Source organism: Theobroma umbraticum, unplaced genomic scaffold (assembly GCF_002168275.2).
Source record: "Theobroma umbraticum cultivar Fairchild unplaced genomic scaffold, ASM216827v3 scaffold_51.0, whole genome shotgun sequence".
Classification (NCBI taxonomy): Eukaryota; Viridiplantae; Streptophyta; class Magnoliopsida; order Malvales; family Malvaceae; genus Theobroma; species Theobroma umbraticum.
In genome coordinates this window covers 1,656,367-1,680,717 of record NW_018397260.1, presented here as the reverse complement: position 1 = coordinate 1,680,717, position 24,351 = coordinate 1,656,367, and the positions used below count along the sequence as shown (strand labels likewise).

Here is a 24,351-nt window from a genome sequence, read left to right as displayed (position 1 = left end):
GTCATTCTCTGTTCAGGGAGTGTAAGCAGCCAGCCGCAGGAGTCTCCCAACGAAGGTGATCTCTCTGTCCAACCCATTGATCTTCATCTCCTTCGTCCTCTCTTTAGTTTCATGTTTCATCATTTCTTTGGTTACTTGGATAGGAAATAGAGGAAAGTAGGAGAAAAAGTAACCTGTTTTCTTAGCTTTTTGGTGAGAAAATGAATTGGTGTTTCTCTGAAAATGTTTTCATTCGTTTTTTTCTACTTTTAGATAGTGAACTCTCTTTGTTTTGTCTCCTTTCGTTCTTAGTTATTGTTGTAGATAAAAAAAAAAAAGCCATTGGTTTGGTTATAGATTATTAAATTGTTGTTATGTTTCTTTTGGTGGTGAAGGAGGGGAAGAATGTCTCACAGGAAGTTTGAGCACCCAAGGCACGGTTCCCTTGGATTTCTTCCAAGGAAGCGAGCTGCTCGTCACAGAGGAAAAGGTATTCTCTTCCATTTTTGCTAATTTGGTAATGTTTGTGTATTTCCCTGTAGCATTTAGTTGTATCAATTCTATTATTGTATGTATTAAGGTAAAAAAAAGGTACTGAAAAGTGGAGTATTTAAATGACCTAAAAATGTAGTATTTACTGTTTGGAAAAAAAAATGTTTTGGGTTTTATCTGATGATACTATTTTGGGTGGTGCAGTGAAGGCATTCCCAAAGGATGACCCAACAAAACCTTGCAAGCTCACTGCCTTTTTGGGGTACAAGGCTGGTATGACACACATCGTCAGAGAGGTTGAAAAGCCTGGATCTAGTAAGTTGGTTTTGATCAAGTAACTCGCAAATTATTTTAATTGTTAAATATATAGATATATATATTTTTCCAGCCTTGTAAACTCTGACCTGAAGATGTGTTCAGCTTTTCTTATTGTATTACATTATCAACTGCTTTATAGCTCTCAAAATTTTACTGGAGTTATGAGCTAATTTCTATTCTTTGTTTCTATATAGAGCTTCACAAGAAGGAGACATGTGAAGCTGTTACAATCATTGAAACCCCTCCTATGGTGATTGTTGGGGTTGTTGGATACGTGAAGACACCACGCGGTCTTCGCACCTTGAACACTGTCTGGGCTCAGCATTTGAGTGAGGAGGTCAAACGTAGGTTCTACAAGCATTGGTGCAAGTCAAAGAAGAAGGCTTTCACCAAATACTCAAAGCAGTATGAGAGTGATGAAGGGAAGAAGAGTATCCAGGCTCAGCTGGAGAAGATGAAGAAATATGCCACTGTTATTAGGGTCTTGGCCCACACTCAGGTAATAGCAATATTTGATTTCAGATCACAGTTTCAGGTTAATTAAATTTCATTATTTAAACTTGTTTCAAGGTGGCTAATTTTTCTTACCAATTGTGTTGCAGATTAGGAAAATGAAGGGATTGAAACAGAAGAAGGCACACCTGATGGAGATCCAAGTCAATGGTGGAACTGTTGCTGACAAGGTGGACTTTGCTTACAAGTTCTTTGAGAAGCAAGTCCCCATTGATACTGTTTTCCAGAAGGATGAAATGATTGATATCATTGGTGTCACAAAGGGTAAAGGTTATGAAGGTGTTGTAACTCGTTGGGGTGTCACACGTCTGCCCCGTAAGACCCACAGAGGTCTACGTAAGGTCGCTTGTATTGGTGCCTGGCATCCTGCTAGAGTCTCCTTTACAGTTGCCAGGGCTGGTCAGAATGGATACCACCACCGTACTGAGATGAACAAGAAGGTTTACAGGGTTGGCAAAGTTGGTGATGAGACCCACTCTGCTATAACTGACTATGACAGGTCAGTTCATTTGGCGAATTAATTGTAAATCCCTAGAATATACCTAAATACTACATCAGATTAGATGTTTTGAAGGTCTTGTAGGGATATTTCCAATGGTTTGTGTTTGATTTTGCTTGATATCATCTGTGAATGTGTTCTGACATGGCTTTTTAATCAGGACTGAGAAAGATATAACTCCTATGGGTGGCTTCCCTCACTATGGTGTTGTGAAGAGTGATTATTTGATGATCAAAGGATGCTGTGTTGGACCTAAGAAGAGGGTGGTTACACTTCGCCAGTCTCTGATTAACCAGACATCTCGTGTGGCTTTGGAGGAGATCAAACTAAAGTTCATCGATACCTCCTCAAAATTTGGGCATGGTCGTTTCCAGACAACACAGGAGAAACAGAAATTCTATGGTCGGCTCAAGGCATAAATATGCAAAGTGGTCAGGAATTTTGGGCTATCATATATTTAGGTTTTGTTCTTTCCTACTCGTAGTTTATCTTATTCTCTATTCCTCTGAAATGGAACAGTTTGATTTCTTTTGTTTTCTCAATTTGTGTTTGCATGTTTGAGCTGCTGAGAATTTGGAACAGTTTTTGCATAATATATTGTTCCTGAGTCTTAAATTACTTTTACCAATTTTGTACTTTTATTTGTTTTCTTTTACTGTGATTAAAATTTTTTGTTTGCTAAAATATAAGTGCTGAATATGAGTTTTGTTGATGGAGTAAATAGTATGTTTGAGACCAAACCTTGTGGTTTATGAAGGTAAAGATCTAACAGTTGTATGTAACAATCAATGAAGTCTGTTCCTATGAATTCTAATACTAGACGGAATTTGAGTTGTTCAGATGTGTATTTATAATCTTCTGTCTTCATATATTCTTGTACTAAACATTCTTGCTGGTTAAGCGGCATCATGATGCTTACATTGTATGTACAGTGATTGGATGCTTCCTGAGACCAGCGAAATTAAAGCTAAAATCAGTCATCTGACCAAGTGGATTATCTTATCTTGAATCTTGCTTTTGTCTCCGACTGATACATTAAAAATCCATCAGAATCTAATTATTTGTTCTGGTATGTCTAAGCAATGATATTTTCTCAGGATTTAGTTCCATATCTTGTTTGACAACTTGATTTAGTGTTCAACCATGTTACAAATCTTTTTTATTGAAATCAAACATATTTTTTGTTTTTCAACTTAGAAGGAATTTTACATGTGTCACAATAAAAAATGTAAAGCTAATTTGCAAAAATCAAAAGAGTGGATTTTGCAAGCGATTTCTAGGTAGGGTGATTATAGATTTTTGGTGGGGTGCCCACTAATAGTGTATGGAAGTATTGTGTATTATAGTTTAACTTTAGGTTCGTTTTCTATGTGCTGACAGAACATAAGCACATAGACAATAGATCATCGCAAGATTGATCGAATGTTTGTGATTCTGGCTTTGAGTTTAATAACTTGTCCTGTGCTATAGGATGAGGTTGTAATTTGTAACAAATTCCTATAATTTGTCTTGTTTAGCCTCTAGGTATTATTTGAGTCTCAATTTACAGTATCATTAAGAATGTTCTTCACTCCATGGAAGGAGCAACTGAACAGCATCCTTAATGTGGCATGAAGTGTGTGAACTGGAATTTGAAGTTTGCCTATAATCTCTCCTGTCCTTTCCCTTCAAATCTGGTAAGTCATGGCACTCCAAGCAATGCACAAACTAACTGAAATTAAGGCCTCCTCCTCGGGCCTGCTCGCTGCTCTTTGTAGCCTTCTTTGTAGCCTTCATTCTAATCAGCAATCTCTTTGTTAATGTTACATGAGTGCAGGGCCCGTTGCCAAACGTGCTTAAGAGTAATCACGGTTGAATAAATGGTCTCTAGTCTCCACCTTATGTGGACAAAGCATACATTTACCCGCCATAGAGATCCCCCAAGAAAGCATTCCGTCTTTTAGTTGGGACTCTGTAAAGAACGGCCATTCAAGTTATTAAGGCATGCTTAGGACTATAAAACTGGAACCAGACAAGTCTACGCAATTCAGCCTCCAATTGCTTATGCCTCATTTCATACCAGGCGTAGGTAGTTGAGTAGCCAGCATCAAAAGCAATCCAGATTCCAGACCTCTGTTCTATCTTTCTATTGTATGAATCAAGAAGCAACCTGTCTTATCTGAAGCAGTATTTTCCAGCTCCAAGCAATCTATACCGCACTAGCCTGAGTGAAGACAGACTAGACTGGAGGTGTTTTAGAGTACATGCTTGGTTTCAAGAGAAAGATCCTTCAGGCCAAGTACCCCTTTAGACTTAGGATGGCAAAGAGATTGCCAGCTTGCTCGAGCTGCTTTAGTTGAATTCTCTTTTCTTTTTCAAAAAACCCTAGTGCATGGCTGAGTGACCTTTTTCATAACTCAGTGTGGAAGAATAAAAATGCCCGCACTAAAAATTCTGTCAACTGAATAGAACAGACTCAATGGATTGCATTCTACCTGCATATGAAAGGTGCTTGGCTGCCCAGCGGTTGATCGTCCCCTTAGACTTTCTTGTTACAGGGGGAACACCTAGGCATCTAGCAGGTAGGGTAGAGTAAATGGTTATTTCGGTTAATTTGATTTTGAATATCTAATAATCGAAATCATATTTAAAAATAACTGAAATCGAATCAAATTTTACAAATAATTGAATTAATTCGATTAGTTTGATTTGGTTTTCGAAAACTGAACTTGAATTTTTTTTTGTTATATATATAATTTTTATGTTGCATTTTTTTTTATAAATCAATATTACAAAAATATTAAAAATGATAATAAATAATTAGAATAAACAAGATTGATACTCATACAAACAACAAATAATTAAAAAGCATAGAAAAAAACAATAATAAATAGTTTATGATTTATTTTTCATGCGAAAACTCTATTATACTTTTATTCAAGTTCAGTTAGAAAAATTCCTAACCAAAACCAAACCGAATTAACTCTAATAACCTAACTACTTAAAGAATCGAATTAACCAAATCAAAAAAATATTGAACTCACTTCCGTTTGGTTCAGTTTTTTGGTTCGATATGCATTTTCACACCCTTACTAACAGATAAAGTTCCAAGCACAAAGCCATAAGTTTGCTGGATACCAAAAACTACATCTCTACATAAAGTTAGTGCTAAATAATGATTAAAATACTTGAGAAGTCACTGTACCTATTTGTTTTGTTCAATTTAATTCTTTTACTCCAATTTGAAATAATTTAATATCTTTTCAATTTAGTCCCATTTAATCTCTCGATTTTAAAAATTGCTCTAATTTAGTCATTCCTTTTAAGGACACTCAATTTATTTAGTTTCTTTCTTAAAGGACATTCAATTTAACCATTAAATGTGATGACGTTAACGTTGCATGCTAAAGTAATACGATGACGTTAACATTGCTTGCTAAAGTGACAGTGCCATATTAGCATGTTGGAGTCATGCCAAAAGGCTAACAAGTCACTCTCTTTTTCTCCAAAATATGATATGCTCTTACTAAGGTTTGAACTTAAGACCTTTAATAAGAATACTAAACTCCTTACCATCATGCTTAAGCTTTTATTTTTATTAATTTTTACTTTTGTTCTTTTTCTTTTTTATTTTTTTCTTAAAACTACATTGTTTTGAAGTCTTCTTACACTCTTCAAATCCCTAGCTATAAAAGCATATTTTTCTCATTTTTTCCTTCCCTTCTCTATTTCCACCTTAGCTTTTTTTTCCCTTCTCTCTTATAATTAGAGTTTTATAGCTAGGGATTTAGGTAGTGTAAGAAGGCTTTAAAGCATTGTAGTTTTAGAAAAAAAATAAAAAAAAAGTAAAAATTAGTTAAAGTAACATGTTAGGCAAGATGGTAAGTGGTTTAATGTTTTTGTTAGAGGTCTTGGTTTTGAACAGCATATCACATTTTGGAAAAGAAGAGAATAACGTGTCAGTCTCTTGGCATGCCACATGGTAACCTTTTAACATGCAATGTGGGAGCCTATTAGCATGCCATGTGGCAGCAACTTGAGCCTTAATGCTAATGTGGTAGTGCTACATCAACATGTCGTTAAACCACATCGACACATCAATCTCATGTTAGCATTGACATCATCATATTTAATGACTGAAAGGCACTAAATTGGAGTAATTTTCAAAATCGAAGGATTAAATTACTTCAAATTAGAATAAAGGGATTAAATTGAACAAAACACATGGGTACCATGCCATGTTAGCACATCCCACATCGCCACATTAGCGTTGACATCATCATATTTAACAAAATTGGATGCTGTTAAGGAGAGGTACTAAATTGGAGTAATTTTTAAAATTAAAAGACTAATTGCTTGAAATTGGAATAAAGGGATTAAATTGAATAAAATATATGGATACAGGGACCTTTCAAGTATTTTGATCATAGAATAATTCACTCTTAGCACAATTGAGTTGGAGAACAAGGAAGCCATAAAACAACTACAATTTGTTAAAGGAGCACAATTTGACTGTAGATTAATCTTTTTGCATTTAAGGTGATAAGAGCAAACCTTATAAAGAGCAGTTAAATCTAACAGTCTAGAAAGCACATTCATGACAAGAAATCAACCAATCCACCATCAATTCATAAAGAAAACAAATTAGTAAGGCATCCTTTTATCCAACCAATGAACCTAGTTGATAGAACAACTAACAAAAGATCCCACTTCTAAGAACTGAATGCTTTTTTAAATTTTTTTAACAACACATCAGCAGAGAGAATGGATTCATGATTGTAGTTATCAATATTGTATATTACGTGATATATATTGTACAATATATATATATATATATCTCCAGAGACAAGAAGAGAGGGTTAATGGGCCTTTCCCCTCAACAATTTTAAAACATTAATAATTTATTTTTATTTTTTAAAAAATTTTATAATTTCGTCCTTACAAATTTTAAAATTTTTCTAACATAATTTTATTTTTTTTTTGAATTTTTATAATTTTGCCCCTACAATAATTTTTTGTTTTGTGAGATGCCCTACAATAATTAATTAACAACTAATTTTAATAGACTCACTCTTATAACAATTGGATTCTAGATTTTAAATTGTTTGATGTTGAAAGTATTTGCAATCTTGCAAATAAATATTATCCTGATAATTTTATTGAGTATGATAAAATGTATTCAAACTATCAATTAGATCTATTCAAGCTTGACATTTTTTATAATTAGACTTTGAAAAATGTATTTACACTCTTTAAGTTATGTCAAGCGTTGAAGAAGATGAAAATATCAAAAGTTTTCTTCCTTGTTAACAGATTGATCCAACTTGCATTTGATTCTTCCAGTTTCCACTGCAATATTAAAACGTGCATTTTTTTGCTGTGAAACTCGAAATAGAATATCAGATGATTTTCTTATAAATTTATTGATTATTTCACTGAAAAGGAAATCATTTAAGGTTTTGATATTGATTCAATAATAGATGTTTTTAACTTTGTTCCATACCATCAAGCTCAATTAAAGATGCTCAATCTTACCATGTAATAGTTAAAAAATGTTTTTAGTTTATACTTAACATGTAATTGGAGTTATTTGAGTAATTTTCACATGAGTGTTTTCCATTTAAATTACTTTATATTTTTGTCAAATAGTAAACTTCTAGGATGATTGTTTTATAGAAATTGTCTTCGTTCTCCAAACGTGAAATCCTAACTTTGTCATTAAATATATTATTTGATTCATTTAAATATCATGCATATCTATATTGATAGACCATTCTTATATTTTCATTTATTTTGGATTGAAACTTAAAAGTATAAAATAAACGTAAAAAAAAAAAAAAGACAAAACTTACTTGCGTGGCTTTAACTAAGGCTTTAAGCTATTAAAACTTGAGGTTTTGAGAGTTGTGACAAAAAACAAAAATATTAAAGAGTAAAGGGACCTTTTGGATTTTTCTTTTCTCTTATGATAACCAAAAAGAAAGTCATTGTCAAACTTTTCCTCTCATCCTTTGCTGTCTATTCTCATAACTTTGAAGCTATTTGAAGGTGAATATATTAACTTGTTATTCTAAAAATAATACACACACACACACACACACACACACACACATCCACACACAGACACACATACATATATGTATATATTATTTGTATTTTAGTGTAACACCTTGACTTTAATGTGAATTATGTGTGATGCTGTCTAAGTCATTTGACGAGTAAATTTGAACTTTGATGTAATGTTTGTGGAGTGTGGTGTATAAACTATCATGTTGGGTAAAAACATCAAAGTGTGATTGATAATTTGTGCATTTTGAGTTTTAAAGGAACCTTGGATCCTAATTTTGACATATAAATTGGCATTTTTGGGATACATGGTTGATTTGAAGTGAATATTGAAGCAGGACATGGTTATGGAGTTTAGATATTGGACTTCGGAAGTTTGGGGACTTGGAAATGTGCATTTTGGAGGAAATGTATTGATACATTTCATCATGTATCGATACATTTCATCATGTATCGATACATTTCATCATGTATCGATACATTCATGAAATGTATCGATACATTTATGGTAAGAAGAGCATAAAGAGGCAATTTGTGAATTTTTTATCAATATTCAAGAATGTATCTATAGATCTGAGTTGGGGAGCATTTTGTGTGATTTCTATCGATAAATTACCTAAATATATCGATAGATTTGAAGCAGAGGGCATTCCGTGGAAGATGTATCGATAGATTTCCCTAATCTGTTGATGCATTCGAGTAGAGAGCATTTAATGTGATTTCTATAAATACATTACCTCATGTATCGATATATTAGAAGGGAATTCATGAAAATATATCAATACTTGCATGAAAATTTACAAAAAGGAAAAAAAAGCTTTGAGCGGTCCGCCTATTGGTGAATAGAAAAGGAAAAAAGCTCTCTCTTTTGCTCTTAAAATTTTATGCCCTAATTGCATTTTTGAGCTCGTTTGAAGTAGATTGGAGCTTGAGAAATCATTTTTAAGGTAAAGTGAAATCCATATTGTTGTAGTGAAAATGTTATTTTTTGTTTGAATTGTTGGGAATCTGGAGTTTGAAATTGGTTAACCACACCTAAGGTAAGACTTTATGTATATTCGAAGTTGAAAATGAGAAATGTAATTTATTTCTATAAGAAGCTGAAGGTTTAGCTAGTGAGGTGCTAGAACTCATTTGAATTATTGGAATAAAGTTGAAAACTTTTGAAAACTGAAATTAATGAATTATTGTGTATGTATTTGTAAGGGAGAATTAAGGCTTAAACCTGTTGCTGAGCTAGCAATTAGCTGTTAAGTAGGAGAAACTCCATTTGGTTGTTGTGGGAATGGCGTTTTTATGTTTGAAAATGCATGTGATGCATAACGCATGATAAATGCACTGCCATGATACCTAATTGATATGTTTATACCTAAATGGATATGCCTATGTTAGTGAATCATTTGATATAAAATAAATTGTGAATGTGTTGCATATATTTGAATGTTATTAGGAAGCATTAGTTGTTAGACATCTAAATCAATGCATGACCTTATTGTCTTTTGAATGTTGCTATGAATAATTATGGTAATAGCTATGCTACATTATGGGAACTAGGTTGCACAATTACATATGGAATAGTGATACGTATTTAGAGGTGATAGACAATGATGCCTAACTTAATGGAGGATCATTGCAATTATATTTTAGATATACAACCTATGGTTAATTGATGTGAAATTGTTTATGTATTGAGGTTATTGAGCCTTGAATAGTTGATAAGAAATATGATATATGAATGGTATGGCATGATGACCTATGAACTTGATTATGTTTCATTTGATGGATGAAATTTGAATGTAGATTTAATTTGAGGTTTCCCTTGTGGCTATGTTTTTTGCTTATAGGGATGGTGGTAAACAAAGATGGTGGTAGAAGTCTCGCCTATAGTCCTGTGATTCCATCCATTGAGTGATTTCGAATGATGACTTTGATTTTTTGCCAATTGGTTCAACGATGAGCATGATTTGAACTCTCCACCAATCACTTCGGTGTTGTGCGTGATTTGAACTTTTCACTAATCACTTTGATGCCGTGCGTGATTAAACTTTCTACTTATTGCTCCAACGTTAGGCGTGATTTGACTCTCTATTGATTATTTCAACATCGTGTGTGATTTGACTTCGTTGGTTGGTCATTGTACATGATTTGACCATGTCTGGGGAGAACCATTCATTAATTATGTTTGATCATTGATGATGTGCATTGTGAATGGCATGATATAATACATGAACATGTGATTATAAATGTAAAGTTGAAATGCGATTGATATATAAAGCAAAGCTTAGAGGTAAGCAACTTATATACTGAGGTTTGATATTGTGTTCGGCAACTATGGTGTGCCTATGGAGCTTAGCTTTATGATGACTTTAAGGGTAAGCCTTGATTTGGCACCCATTGTTTGCGGAGATGTAGATTAGAATTATCTTGACTATGGAGATGCCGTTTTGGAGATATGATCACAGCGAGACATGATATGATGATGTGAGCTCGTAAGATATTAAGATGATCCTTACACCTTACTCTTGGGAGATGTTTGATAAATAGGCATGTTTATCAAATTAATGAACAAAGATTATAGGTTTCTACTGGTTCTTCTTACTTCTCGTTCGGCATCGTCCATTCTTTAGTATGAGAAAATCACAAGAAAAAAATGACGAAAGAAGTAAGAACTTCTCAATTTAAAGGAAAACCTGTTAACGCGAGCCGATAGCATTTTCTAACATGCACCTCTCTATGATATTGACATGGAGGGCGAAAATATTATGTAATTATATTATCATGTCACATTAACATATTTTGATATCATTCATGATATGTCAACATTATATGATATTTATGAAAAAGAATTTTTTGACTATTAATTATTTGTCGATCATTAATTAAAAGTTTTATTTAGTTCAAAATAAAAATATAAAAATATAATTAAATTTAATAAAAAATAAAAATTTATTTGAATTTTCTTCATTCATTGAGCTACTTTTTTAGATATTATGTCTAAAATTTTCATCTAAATTTTTAAATTGTTTTAAAGAGAAATCTAGTCTTAATGTAGAGATTGGAACAATTTATTGGCTTTGGAATATTTGAAAAAGAAAAAACAGACATGAATATTGTGCTTGAAAAAGACACAAAGATGCAAATTATAGATATTTCCAATAATGTTGTGAGATTAGAGTAGGCAATTGGTTTATTTGTTTTGGGATTCATGAATCATGATTATGGAACGTGAAAACAGTTACACATCCAACGTATCAAAGTCACGTGGGGTTTACTCTTGTTGTTAGATATGCTTGTGAGCTTGTGATATTGTACAATTAAATATACTTTGACTATTCACAACGAAAATACCCTTTTCCCTTATCCAATATCAGTTCTTTTTATAGTTTTTGACTTTTGTTAGTAAAGTTTTTGTTTTTTTTTTTCAATTTTTAGCTCTTATTATTTTATATTTATCGTTTGATAAAAAATATATATATTTGAAAACTTTAAATGAAGTAGTTTTTAATTGTATTCTTATTTTATAAAATTTAAATAGGTAAAATGATAAAGATGAATTTAGAAAATTGTGATATAATTTAACTGTAATTAAATACGTTTTAAAAAATAAAAATTAAAAAATTATAATTATTCTGACGTCACACGAAGGAAGAAAAAAAAGGAGAAAATCGATTTTTTTTTTTAATTTTTTTTTGGTGGTCTATTTGGGTAATATTGTGTAATTTGGGTGAGGTGGGAAGGGCAGCGAGAGAAGCGGGGGGTATTTTAGGGCGAAAGAGATAGGGCAAAATAAACATGCGAAGAAACACTTCTACTCCTCTTCTCTGATTCCTCTCAAATCCCCCTCTTTCCTCTCTCTCCTTTCCTTTCCCTCCTCTCTCTCTCAGGCAAGTTCTCTCTCTCTCTCTCTGATCTCACTATGTTTTTAACTGAAAATAACGGTCCCTTTGGTTTCTAAAAAGTTTAAAACAAAATCAAGATATTTCAATATCAGTTTTCCTTTTTGTCAGATTCAAAGCCTCTGTCTTTTATTTTCTTTTAAAATTTTCACGCACCTTTCATTCGATTTCTTCGCAACCAAACGGAGGCTAGGTTTGTTTGTGTTTGGACTTTCACACGCATCTCTGCTTTTTTTTCTTCTTCTGTCTGTTATTTAGAAATAAAATTGCATTAATTTGTAGTTTTTTTTATTGATTTTGTATGATTTGACTGTTAGATTTACTGAATTAGCATGAAAAAAGGAGAAAGCAGTGAGATACTTAATTTCAGTGAGAAATTTGTGGTTCTTTTTCTTCTTTCTAACTTCAATTTTGTTTTCATTTGCTCCATTTTGGATAGGCAGGCATGATTTTTGTAATTTTGATAGGAAAAATGAGCAATGAAAGATAATTGATAGTGGATGAGTTTGTTACAGGTGGTTGCATATGGCGGAACCTTCTAAAGTCATTCATGTTCGCAATGTAGGCCACGAAATTTCTGAAGTAAAGCCTCTTTCTCTTTGCTCACTTTAACTTCTATGGCAATGCCACTAAGTCTCTGGCATTGGAAGAGATAAAAAAATGTATGTTTATGTGTGTGTGTGTGTTTTGACTGATCATGGAGTGTATGCTTCTTTAAGGCAAACAAATGAATAAGTTAAAAACTTTTGGTGCATCTATGAATTCCCATAAAGGAAAGCTACTAATTGAAGTGGAACTTATATGTGAGATTGCTTGCGAAATCCTAATTCATTTACACAAATGTATGATGATATATTGTAGTAAAGATACTTTGGTAGAATGATTTGGCACCTTGGGAATGCCTGTGGAGAAGAAACTTTACCAAGTTTATAGCTTATGAAAGATATTTATTTATATTAGTATTCATTTTTCCTGTTTGAAGCATTTGAGAAAACTAATTGATTTCATTTCTTATTCAAATTAATATTGGTGCTGTTGTATCAAACACAGTGAGTAAAAAGGGTACTCCACTTTGTGGCCTGGTTGAATTTTTAGCGTAATTTGCATCTTAAAACTCCAAAGTTTATTGGAAAATTCCTGACACACAATATGGCCAGAAGACTTATCTGTATTTTGATAACTTGCAAGAATCAGTAGACAGAAGATTGGGTAATATTGAAGCTGGCTTACCATGATTTTTGTGAACAAACTTGGAAAAAAAGTTTTCTTACTGCAAAAAAAAACACCACTGTGCTGCCTGTAAAAAGTTGTGTTTAAAACTGTGACTCAATTTGTGGGATGGCTTGATGGAGAAAAGTGATTTTGCAGTCTAACACTATAACAAAAATGAAGGTTAATTTGAAACAAAGAAAATTGTCAGTTGTCTGACTTATGATGCATAAGATAATCATAAATATGCATGTTGGTCATTAGGTTTTCAACTTAATTTAGTAGGAAATGAAGTAAATAGCTAGGAAAATTATTTTAGTGAGGGGTTCATGATAGCAGCAATCACTGCAGAAGGCACTCTTTATTCTTTAAGTTGGATAAAAATGATGTTTGCTGCAATGAAAATGCATAGGATTTTGCTTTGTAACTGCACTGCATATTCTTCATTGTTAAATGTGTGTTATCTGATGTATCTTCTACTCCTTCATTCAGAATGATTTGCTTCAACTTTTCCAGCCATTTGGAGTGATAACAAAGCTTGTAATGCTCCGCGCAAAGAATCAGGTTTTAACTTGATGCTTGTGGTAGGTTTAACTGTTTAAACTTGAGAATTTATCCTTACCTAGATTTATATCTTTGTTCTGTTCGATTGTGTTTAGGCTCTTCTTCAAATGCAAGATATTCCTTCAGCCATCAATGCATTGCAATTCTACACTAATGTTCAACCAACTATTAGGTATAAAAGTATCATATTTGCTTCTGTTTGGGCTCCTTATTTTCAAATCTTTATGTATGATTTGGTAATGTTCCAGGGGGAGGAATGTCTATGTCCAATTCTCATCCCATCAGGAACTAACAACAATGGATCAGAATGCTCAAGGACGAGGTGACGAGGTTGGTAAATTTGGTTATTAATACAAAATGAGATATAGTGATTGTCTTTATGGAGAAACATGTTTTAAATGATGCAGCTTCTGTGAGACAATTTGTATTTCTAGCATTTAGAGTAGCAAAGAACTGGATATGAGTTTTTGGATTAATTGTCAAGTTTTTGCTTTTGATATTTTCTTTGACTTTTAGGATCATTCAGTAATCTCTAGGTGAAGTTACCACAGTGAACCTAAGGCTACAAAATTAGGGATGACTGATGCCCCATGTTGAAAATAGGGAGGGTACTATGGTATAGTAAAATGACTATGAGAAAGACTTTAACTTGAACGAAATTTGAGGCAGTTTGATTTTCTAAAGCTGTGCAAGTAAGGAATGTGGTCTTCTCCTGCATTAGTAATTATTTCTTAACTTTGATATTGAGAAGTAATCCTTGACTGATTGCTGTGGAAAGAGACTCTATACTGGATCACTGAAAGATTGATTAACTCATAATATGAAAGGCAGAACTTTTGTTTCTAATAACCAAGTGACGTGGGAAAGGGAACTGCTTTTATAAGTTCCTACTGATAATGTTGGTGGTTGGGTATGGGTTAGTTGCTTGTTGACTGCTAGATTTCATTTATGAAGGTCACTTTTGCACCATAAGCTGTTGATAATTCAGCTGTGTCATTGATAATGCAAATTTTTTTTTTGCCTTTGCAAATTATTTGAGAACATCGCATTCTGTCAGACATGTTTTGTGCTTATTGAAATACATCCTACCGTTCTGTGGTCGAAATTTTTGGGTATCAGAAGTACATTTTCCAATGTGCACTTGAACGAGAGTTTGTCTTATACTGTTTGGATTTTCTTTTTAGAAATTTTGAATCTTTAATTTATAATGAAAAAACACTTAAAGGTTTGAAAGTTCAATTGGCATTTCCCCTTTTTGGTTTCAGTTACTTGGGGCGTTAATTATTGTGGATAATTGACTATGATCTGCTTATTTAAACTTTGGTTAGAAAAAGAACATGGCCCAGTCCTTTGTCCTGTTAGTTCTCTACATCATATTTTCCAGTTTAGGGTGCAGAAAATCTAAGGTAATAATTTCTTTGTAGCACAACTAACCTTAAGTACATAGGTATTAAATAAATAGAATAAATCTCTTTTGACTTTCTTTTCCTCACTTTTGGGTTTTCCTTAGTTTGTATATTTCTTTTCAATCTTAGCGTTTAAAAGCCTTTTTGCTGCATATTCAGTGATTGTTTCTTTATTCGTTTGATCTTCTTCTCTCTGGCTGCGCTTCTTTATTATTCTCTTCTCTATCTATACTTCTCCATTTATACTCTTCTCTCTCTTCTGTTCTATGCGGGCTGTTATCGGGCACACTCTGGATGCACAGCCGAATCGAATCCTCCTGGTTACAATCCATCATATGCTATATCCTATTACTGTGGAAGTGCTACACCAGGTTTTCTCACCTCATGGATTTGTGGAGAAGATCGTCACATTTCAGAAGTCGGCTGGTCAGCTTCACGTTTTTCTTTCTCTCTCCATCTCTCTATTTTCTGCAGCTGACTCCTGAACTCGTTAATAATATATAGATGGATTGGATATTTAAATTTTTTTTTTCTTTGGAAGGGCCCTTTGCAAATATATTTATGTTAATGACCAACATAATAAGAAATAGTTTCAAAGCTGTGAAGTTTCTATATTTCCATTTTGCTATTGTGTTTGCAGTGATTTGCAGTGATTCTTGTTAAGTGTTGACACATTACATTTGAGATACATGGTCATGGCTTTGAATCAACTGTTTTTGTTTTCTGAAAGCCTTTCCTCCATTGTTCATTTTGTTCTTGCAAACTGTATAGGTTTTCAAGCCCTGATCCAGTATCAACTGCGCCAAAGTGCTGTCTCAGCTAGAACTTCCCTTCAGGTGTATTTAATTATTTATTTCTTTAGTCACTTTGGATGGTAACTCATTTAATTTTTGTTTGATGGTTTATTTTTGGAAGGAGGTTTAATGTCTTGCTGTTTTGCAGGGCCGTAACATTTATGATGGCTGCTGTCAACTGGATATACAGTTTTCAAAGTAGGTTTTCAACTAGTAACAATTATATCCTTTTTTGTCTTGGGCATGTGGGCCTGGAAGTTCATTTGTTTCTTAGATTATACTTCTTCATTAATATTTTTTAGGTAAGATTAGATTATACTTCTCAAAAAATCCATTTGTTGATTATTAATTTTTTATTAATTTACTCATTCCAGCCTTGATGAATTACAAGTTCATTACAATAATGATCGATCAAGGTATATGTTAGCAGCTACTTGCTTCTCTTTTACTCGCTTTTATATCTTGTTGACACTTTCATTTTTATGCTACTAAGCATTGTATTCCCTCCTTGCTTTAGGGATTTCACAAACCCAAATCTTCCAACAGAACAGAAGGGCAGATCCTCACAGGTGTGTTCAATTTTGCACCTTCCTTTCAACTTAATTCTTTTTGAGTGTGTGTATGTTTGTAGTTGTTTTTTGCTGTTGTTTCCTTCATGATTTTAATTTGCATATATTTTCCAATGCAGCCTACTGGGTATGGTGATGTAGGAGGTATGTATGCCCTTGAAGCTCATGAAGCTAGGGCAGGTGCTTAATTTGGTACTTGTACATCGATATGTTTATTGGTACTCATTATTTGATCATTTTCCTTATTAACTGACACTTTTTGGTTTTCCTGTGTTTCAGTTGGATTTCCACAGGTGGGTATTGCTCAGATCATGGTCTAAATTTATATGAGAGGATTCTTTCTAATCTTGGGGGTATTATCATCCTTATGTTGGTTGGTGGGAACACTCAGGATATCTGCTAACTAACCTCTATTGATTCTTAAATTCTTGTTTTAGTAGGAATGTGATAAACATCTGCTTTTCCTGCATGCCAAATGTTGTCTCAGAACCTGTCTACCTTTTCATTTTTGGTTTCGTGACTGATTATTGGAATATGCATTATAGTCTTGACAACAGAAATGGGTTTGATCAAACTTGGATTGTGGACATAATGCCGTCTAGTGGATGCCATATGCATCTGTGTTTCGTGCATTCTAGTCTCCCACACCTCGAAGTATTTGGACTTTTGGGGTTACCAAATATAGGAAACATGTTAAACATTGTTGTTGCAGTTGTTACACTTCCTTTAACCTTGTTAAGGTTTTTGATGGAAACAAAAGTTGTTGCATTCCGATGAAGGGTGTTTGTCTATTTCAATGTTGCATGGGTGCTCTAGATTTGTTAACCATGTGAAATTGTTGGGAAGTGCAGAATGGCTTTTATAAAAAATCTGTTTATTTATTTTATCCGTGAAACACTACCACATATAATGATTGGATTTCCCCCCTCTTCTCTATGAAATGTAGATGGCTAATGCAGCTGCAATTGCAGCCGCTTTTGGAGGAGGTTTGCCTCCAGGAATAAGTGGGACAAATGATAGGTGTACAGTGCTTGTTTCCAATCTAAATCCTGATGTAAGCTAGTTGCCATCCTCCTTTTTTTTTTGAAGTATAAAATTAATATGGACTCCTCTATCTTCAAGCTTGACATTTAATATCTTGCTGCAGAGAATAGATGAGGACAAGCTATTCAACCTGTTCTCACTTTATGGAAACATTGTGAGAATTAAACTTCTACGCAATAAACCAGATCATGCTCTAGTTCAGATGGGTGATGGCTTTCAGGCTGAACTGGCAGTACACTTTCTCAAGGTTTGGCTTTTGAATCTTTCGAAATGCAGTTCTTGGATTTTTAATTCTCATTGAAAATGAAATCTTAACATTTCTTTGATTATGAGTTATGATCTAGATTATTTCTTGGATGTTAATCAAAATTTGTTCTTTCCTCACCATATGAGGTTGGGTATCTTTATCATACTGCACCATTATGGTCTATTTAAGATGATTCTCACAAGAAGCTTGTTAAATTATATGATTCTGAATGGAGTACGGTTGCTTAATATGATGCATATAGGTGACCCTATGTAGTTGGAAAATTACAGACTTCTTGTTGATTTTATTGTGTGCCAAGTTCTTTCTGATAAAGAAGAGCTGTTTTCTTAGGAGTGATCTTGCTGGGGTTGATGTCACTCGTTCCTGAATCTATCTAGTTATGTGCCTTCATGTTGTTCTAAATGGTAAATTATTGGGCTGAGTAATACATAATCTGGAGGAATTTCTCTTTACTTTGTCTTCATCTTCTTTTGTGCATCTGATGCAGTGTCCTCTATGATGCAATGAACATCTATGAATTCGTTTTTTTCCCCTCTTATGTCGCAAGGTATATCTAGGAAACTCACCCCTCAATAAGCTCAATAGTTACCTCATTCTTTAGACCTGTGCTTTAACTCTTTGACTTCCTCTCTGTAAGAGAGGCTCTGGACACATAATGCACAATGGAAGAATAGTGAGCTGTTTGCATGAACCTTTTAACCGCCTTTTTTAGATGTTGGACATTTCGCCTCTCATCAGGTCTCTGTTGAGTATTGTCTGGTGAGGCCTGTATGATTATGCATGGTGCTGAATTAGAATTCCTTCTTACTGTGTACTGACACTTGCAATTTGAGATCCAGGGGGCCATGCTATTTGGGAAGCGACTGGAGGTCAACTTTTCTAAACACCCTAACATAACACAGGGAGCTGACACACATGAATATGTGAACTCAAATCTCAACCGCTTTAATCGGAATGCTGCAAAGAACTACCGTTACTGCTGTTCTCCAACGAAGATGATTCATCTTTCCACTTTACCTCAGGATGTATCTGAAGAGGAAATTGTGAATCATTTGGCGGAACATGGCACCATTGTTAATACCAAGCTCTTTGAAATGAATGGAAAGAAGCAAGCCCTTGTTATGTTTGAAACTGAGGAGCAAGCCACTGAAGCTCTTGTGTCCAAGCATGCAAGCTCGCTGGGTGGGTCAATAATCCGAATTTCATTCTCTCAGTTGCAGACAATAAGAGAGAACTCACAGTAATAGTTTAATGGTAAGGAATTGCAATGGTACTGGCATTAAGGATTCATTATTGCCCAGGATATTTGTAAGGGGTTGTAGGTCGTCATTTATCTCTCTTATCGTGTAACGCTCTTCTAATTGCTTTTAATGGTGTTGGATACTTTTTCGTTTAACTTTTGCCCCCTTTTTCCTTCATTTCTCTAGTGCATCTACGCTGTACCACTTAATTTTTCTGTAGGTTTCCAAAATTGTCTGGGTAGATTTTTTATTATGCAGATGATGGTCGGTTTTGAGGAATAGGAAAGGAGAGAGAAGCAAGTGTAGTTGCAATTGCAGTTGAGGGAGTCTTTGTATCATTGTTGTATATTTCTTGTAATCCAGGCTAAGTGGTCATATGCGATTGCGGTTTCCTTGCAGTCATCAAGATGATTTAAATTCTCTAAATCCCCCTTCTAGAAATATTTGATACTGGATTCAAACTTGAATTCTCTCCTCTGCTATCTTCTTGGATTGGAGCTTTGGCAACTCGCTTAGCTTTCCTCTGTTTCATAGACTGGAGTTGTGGCATTTATGCTTCTGCAGTGTGCTTCAGAAACACAGCCAGGGGCTGGTTAGTTTTGGTAATTTTGAATCTGTTTCACCACTCCCACAGCGCAAAGAAAGCGATATTCTCACGATGCTTTAGTCTGACAAGCGCCGGCGACTGTTTGTGTCTCACTTTGTCCTGGGAAATTGTGCATTTCACCCTCATCCAGACGAATTTTTAGATTTCATCCACATCATCTTCCACTTGTCGATGCCGAGTACTACCGCAACAAAGACGAATGGGAGCGAGCTTTGTGCTGCAGAAGCTTTGCTAACACAGTGCCATCCACTTCATTAATGCTCTCATACAGGTTGTACGTTAGCTCACAAGCAACATATGATACAAGAATGGGTACCACAAAAGTCAACTAACACCATTTCTAATAGTCTGCATGTAACACCATTTCTTTTGGCCTGGAAATGATTTCTCATGTGTAGTAATTTTTAAGTGTATAAGCTGACGTTGATCACATTAATCACGTTCAAGCTCGGATCTGAGCCGTCCAATCCTTATCACCTTCTGTCATCACTTCCCCGTCAAAAAAGGCACGCATGCATGCATACTAACACTTCTGACTTGGGATCCATCAATGGACTCAAATATGATCCGATTATCAGCTCCGTTTACCTACAACCATAGCAACCTTTTCACGAATCAAAAGCTCAAACGCCGTTTCCCTTCAATCAGTTATGGACTACAAGGCAGGAACAATTATCATTCTGATGCTAAGGAGTTCGACGAGTCGGCATTTGAAGCTGAGAGGCTGAGACTGGACGCAAAGGCTCGAGACTCAATGGCCCAGACTTCCAAAAGAGTGATGGAGGTGCTTGCAGAAGAAGAAGATGGCCCCAAAGCTTGGAAATGGGTCATCCGTAAAAGGACTTGGGATTTAATGGAAGCCCGGAATATTGCCCAGAATCCCAGACCCGTTCACCATCGGATCCCCAACTTTATTGGTGCACCTGCTGCTGCCAAAAATGTAAAAGTCTAGCTTTTCAGGCTGTTGAGGTTTCTCTGCTTTATTTGGTTGATGAGAAATATCATTTTTTTTTTTGGGTCGGACAGTTGAGTGAACTGCAGGTATTTGGGATGGCAAATTGTGTGAAGGTAAACCCGGATTCGCCTCAAAAGCAAGTCAGGTTTCTCACTCTTTCTGGTTAGTTTATTCAAAATAATGAATGTGGTATGCCTATAACAACCAAATGCATTCCATTTTATATGTTTTAATCATACAGGAAGTGTATATATGTAATCGGCTGCCTTTTCATGCAATTCTAAATTCTAAGCATGTGAGGCTGCGGATTCTGTAAGATTTAAGTATGTGTTTTATATATGTGTGGAAGAAATGTTAACAGGTTAACTGGAATTGTAGTTTTCGTCTTCAATTGATAATTATAGAGCTACCAGCAATTGCAGTAATGGGCAGTGTTTTTCCTTAAAAGTGCTAATAGATGCATCGATTTGCAAGGTGACTTTTGAGAGAGATAATAGCAGGGGGTTTATTTGGGTGTGTATTTTGGGTTGGAATTATTTTAAATGAATCCGACATTCTTTTCATGACATTTAAAACAATTTTTTCTGGAGCTGGAGCAACTTATGTTCTTAGCTGAATATATTACCGCTATATATGCACAGATGGCAAGAAGTTGTTGACTCCCCAACCTCGTTTGAGAACTGGTTTCTTTTCGGTGCTTGAATCCTCTAAGCTAACTCCTAGTACTATCAATGAGGCATGTACTTCCCTTGGGGTTGCAAAGTATGGAAGGCCAATTGGGTTGGATGAAAAGATCAAGGTAGATCTGATTGTCATTGGTTCAGTTGCTGTAGATCCAAAGACTGGGGCTCGACTTGGCAAGGGAGAGGTAAGGATCCGTCCTATCTTTGCTACATTACTCCTTTTCTTTTTGTTTCCAGACTTTACTTATCATCTTCTACGGTTCATTGTGGAAGAAAATACCATCTAAAAATATATATTTTTCATGTTACTGCATTGTATAAGACAACATGCTAATTCTAGTTATAGCCAACATTTGTTCTCTTGTTATCTCATCTGGTAGTCAATAATGAGTGGATGAATGAATCATACTTGATCAGTTTGAAGAGAAATAACTTTCAGACTGGCATTTTCTGTTGCTTCCTTTCTTGGCTGCTAATAAGGCAATTTGTCTTGCTATGGATTGAACAAATTGATCACCATTCTTCTTTTATATTATGGTTCAACATTGCTTTGACACTTTATTGATGTTTAAGTTATTACCTTTCTGAAATTTCTATAATTGTATTACCCTTCCCAAATTGCTATTACTAATTGAAACAATACTAAGCCAATAAACTCCTCAGCAGATCAAGGAAACTTGTTTATTTTGTCTGTGTGAGATGGAATTTTGGTCCAATATTTTAGCATATAAATTTGTTGAGAGTTTTAAATTGCAAATTTAAATGTTTTTGTTTTGAACCTAGAAGGTTTGTGTGGTTTTGTTGTAGGCTATACCGGGTTTGGGATGGTAGATTATCAGAAGCCATATGAATCTTTCTTACTTTAAGAGAAAAGTTTGGGACTTGGCTGCAGGGGTTTGCTGAACTCGAATATGGCATGCTGCAGTATATGGGAGCCATTGATGAGTCAACGCCAGTGGTCACCTCAGGTATGTACAGTCATCTATCTTTTACTGAAGTTAGAAATTTTAACAAACAACTGTTTCCCTTTTTAAAATGATAAGGGCACACACAAGAGTGCTCAAAGTAGAATTTGCAACAGCGAGCCTCAGGTTTCTGTTGGAAATGTTTTTGGCCATAAGTGACTATCTTGATTTTTGTTATGAGTTTGAACATTCTCAAACCACATGAGAATAATTTGAATTCTAACTTATTGAAACATTCAGAAATATCTGCAACTTTCTAGCACTCAAATTCATTGAAAAGTGAATGACTCTCACTGGATGTCTTGTTTGTACTGCCTATGCTTATGTCATATGTGTAGGTTGTTGAACTATTGCAGATGTGTTATCTGTTGGATATTTCTTTATTTCTTTATGCTTGTCCCAATAGATGATCTAAGGTGATTGGCCTTGTGAACCTCCTTGAATGGTACCTGTCATCTGTACTAGTTGAATTATACATACTGCTGTTTTATCTCTGATATTTTTGTTAACAATCAAGAAGTGTCATCTTAAGGCAAACCGAGGATCGTGAATTGTGAATTGCAGGTCCAAAAACATGACATGTTATTTTTGGCTTCCAATTATTATCTTTTTAGTCTTTTTCTGACTTTTCCTTCTATCAGCTCACCATACATTATTCTCAACATAAAATTTTGTTACTAGTTATTTGACAATTTTCCCACCTTGTTTGTTGCATTCTGTGTTTATGTTTTGCTTGTTACTCATTACAGTGCATGACTGTCAGTTAGTGGATGACATTCCAGTTGAGAAACTGTTGGTCCATGATGTCCCTGTTGACATCATATGTACTCCTACTCAAGTTATTTTTACCAATACAGCAATCCTGAAGCCTCAAGGTTTGTTAAATTCTCTTGTTTTTGATTTGAGGTCTTTACCATTGCCATAATTTATTTCTAAGGGGGTGGATCAATTGATAGCCTCTAGCTTATTTCTTGCCCTGAAAATTTTTGACTAGTGCAAAGTACAAAAGTGGGATGGACCTTTATGATGGATATTTACTTACAAATAGTTCTGCTTTAGCTACAAATATACCTTTTAAAAAAGGAAAAATGGCATTACTTAAGTGTTGATTTTCCCAAAGAATGATCTCAGCTGAAGTACCTGAACACTGTCCCACTCCTTAGTAATTTTGCCTTTCTCTGCTGGAGATGTTTCTATAAGAGTCTAGGCTTCTAGCAGTGCACCTACAAGTAATTTGATCTAGAAACTGTCTCTCCTAAAAATCAATGTAATTTCTTCCGTTTGCAGGGATCTACTGGGAGAAATTGTCTCCTGAAAAGCTGGGGCAAATTCGGATACTGAGAGAGCTCAAGAACAGAATTGAACGGGAGACTGGACAGAAGCTTCCCTGCGGTCCATCTGAGAAATTACCCCCCACTGCTCAAAGATGGCGCCAACGTTCATAAATGGCAAAGATGGTAGAAGAAACAAGTCGAAAACTGGGGCTACAATTACATGCATTTCGTTTTTGGGTGGTTTAAAATCGTCAGGGTTCAGAGGGTACATTGTGGCACAAATATTAACTATAATATGTATAGAAAAAAACTTTGATGAGCACTTAAAGTATTAAGTAAATTATTTGAAAACATCAAATATTAATAGAAGAATTTTAGGAGCTTAATACTAATTGTTTGCAACTTCGTTAGAGGAGCTTAATACTAATAATATTAGTCGATTATCTCATGTAGTTTTCATCTTACTTGAGCTCTCTAGAGTTGTTTATAAGTCTATTAACCATTTAACTTAGTCGATTAAACTTCATCATCTTAGCTTTCTGTTGATTTCTCTTTTTAAAAGCATCATGAACGTATTCATTAATGAAATTTGGTTAAAAAAACCTAATCTTGCGTGGTAGTGATACAGTTTGGCACATGCAGGACATAAGAGCTCTGACATGTCCAGGTCCTCTCTTGTGAAAAAGATACAACACATCAATATGATATATCTGGTTGCTAATAAGATCAAACAAATACCCTTGGCATAGATATACTCAAGATTCAATACAACACTTAGATACACAATGCTAGTGTAATAAGCTTATTATGGACAATTTCAAGAGAGGGAATGAATTAGAATGTTTTGTATATTTTGAAATTTCTTTCAAATTTTTGAGAAAATACGTTTGCTTAAATAAAAAGTTGTCTTTTTGAAATAAGTGAAAAAAAGAGAAATTAAGTGCACAAATTAGTTTGTGAAAAAAGAGAAAGAAAATCAACACAATGATTTTTACAGAAGTTTGGTCTCCTTGCCTTCATCTTTTCCTTT

General features: G+C 34.5%; 3 protein-coding genes across 5 annotated transcripts; all 3 read left to right on the top strand.

Annotated features, from left to right (window-relative positions):
* Positions 1-2,425, top strand: LOC110417151 (ribosomal protein 1). Its single transcript, XM_021429381.2, has 6 exons — positions 1-55; positions 375-469; positions 676-786; positions 984-1,288; positions 1,392-1,801; positions 1,962-2,425. Exons 2-6 carry the CDS (start codon positions 385-387, stop codon positions 2,218-2,220), a joined length of 1,170 nt encoding a protein of 389 aa, XP_021285056.1. The 5' UTR covers positions 1-55; positions 375-384; the 3' UTR covers positions 2,221-2,425.
* A 9,169-nt stretch (positions 2,426-11,594) lies between these two features.
* PTB3 (polypyrimidine tract-binding protein 3) lies at positions 11,595-18,992 on the top strand. 3 transcript variants are annotated; one of them, XM_021428032.2, is made up of 15 exons: positions 11,595-11,730; positions 12,258-12,324; positions 13,444-13,515; positions 13,611-13,687; positions 13,764-13,845; positions 15,224-15,347; positions 15,693-15,757; positions 15,864-15,913; positions 16,090-16,131; positions 16,233-16,284; positions 16,404-16,428; positions 16,564-16,577; positions 17,231-17,338; positions 17,432-17,575; positions 18,436-18,992. In XM_021428032.2, exons 2-15 carry the CDS (start codon positions 12,268-12,270, stop codon positions 18,838-18,840), a joined length of 1,317 nt encoding a protein of 438 aa, XP_021283707.1. In that variant the 5' UTR covers positions 11,595-11,730; positions 12,258-12,267; the 3' UTR covers positions 18,841-18,992. The 3 variants fall into 3 exon arrangements, with proteins under 3 accessions (XP_021283707.1, XP_021283705.1, XP_089639651.1); XM_021428030.2 differs by having other exon boundaries at positions 16,404-16,464; XM_089783525.1 differs by having other exon boundaries at positions 11,654-11,730; positions 12,186-12,324; positions 16,404-16,464.
* A 137-nt stretch (positions 18,993-19,129) lies between these two features.
* On the top strand, positions 19,130-23,785 carry COG0212 (NagB/RpiA/CoA transferase-like superfamily protein). The gene is made up of 6 exons (XM_021428033.2): positions 19,130-20,384; positions 20,471-20,561; positions 21,041-21,267; positions 21,975-22,050; positions 22,797-22,922; positions 23,335-23,785. The coding sequence occupies exons 1-6, from the start codon at positions 19,995-19,997 to the stop codon at positions 23,490-23,492; spliced, it is 1,068 nt and encodes a 355-aa protein (XP_021283708.1). The 5' UTR covers positions 19,130-19,994; the 3' UTR covers positions 23,493-23,785.
* The last annotated feature ends 566 nt before the right edge of the window (positions 23,786-24,351 follow it).

Bases quoted from the DNA above. Each gene is read 5' to 3' on its own strand.
- LOC110417151 (XM_021429381.2), top strand. From the start codon at position 385: ATGTCTCACAGGAAGTTTGAGCACCCAAGGCACGGTTCCCTTGGATTT. The intron at 470-675 runs GTATTCTCTTCC...TGGGTGGTGCAG, and splicing joins TGCTCGTCACAGAGGAAAAG to TGAAGGCATTCCCAAAGGAT. The intron at 787-983 runs GTAAGTTGGTTT...GTTTCTATATAG, and splicing joins GGTTGAAAAGCCTGGATCTA to AGCTTCACAAGAAGGAGACA.
- PTB3 (XM_021428030.2), top strand. From the start codon at position 12,268: ATGGCGGAACCTTCTAAAGTCATTCATGTTCGCAATGTAGGCCACGAA. The intron at 12,325-13,443 runs GTAAAGCCTCTT...TCCTTCATTCAG, and splicing joins TAGGCCACGAAATTTCTGAA to AATGATTTGCTTCAACTTTT. The intron at 15,758-15,863 runs GTGTATTTAATT...GCTGTTTTGCAG, and splicing joins CAGCTAGAACTTCCCTTCAG to GGCCGTAACATTTATGATGG.
- COG0212 (XM_021428033.2), top strand. From the start codon at position 19,995: ATGGACTCAAATATGATCCGATTATCAGCTCCGTTTACCTACAACCAT. The intron at 20,385-20,470 runs GTAAAAGTCTAG...TGGGTCGGACAG, and splicing joins CACCTGCTGCTGCCAAAAAT to TTGAGTGAACTGCAGGTATT. The intron at 21,268-21,974 runs GTAAGGATCCGT...ACTTGGCTGCAG, and splicing joins CTCGACTTGGCAAGGGAGAG to GGGTTTGCTGAACTCGAATA.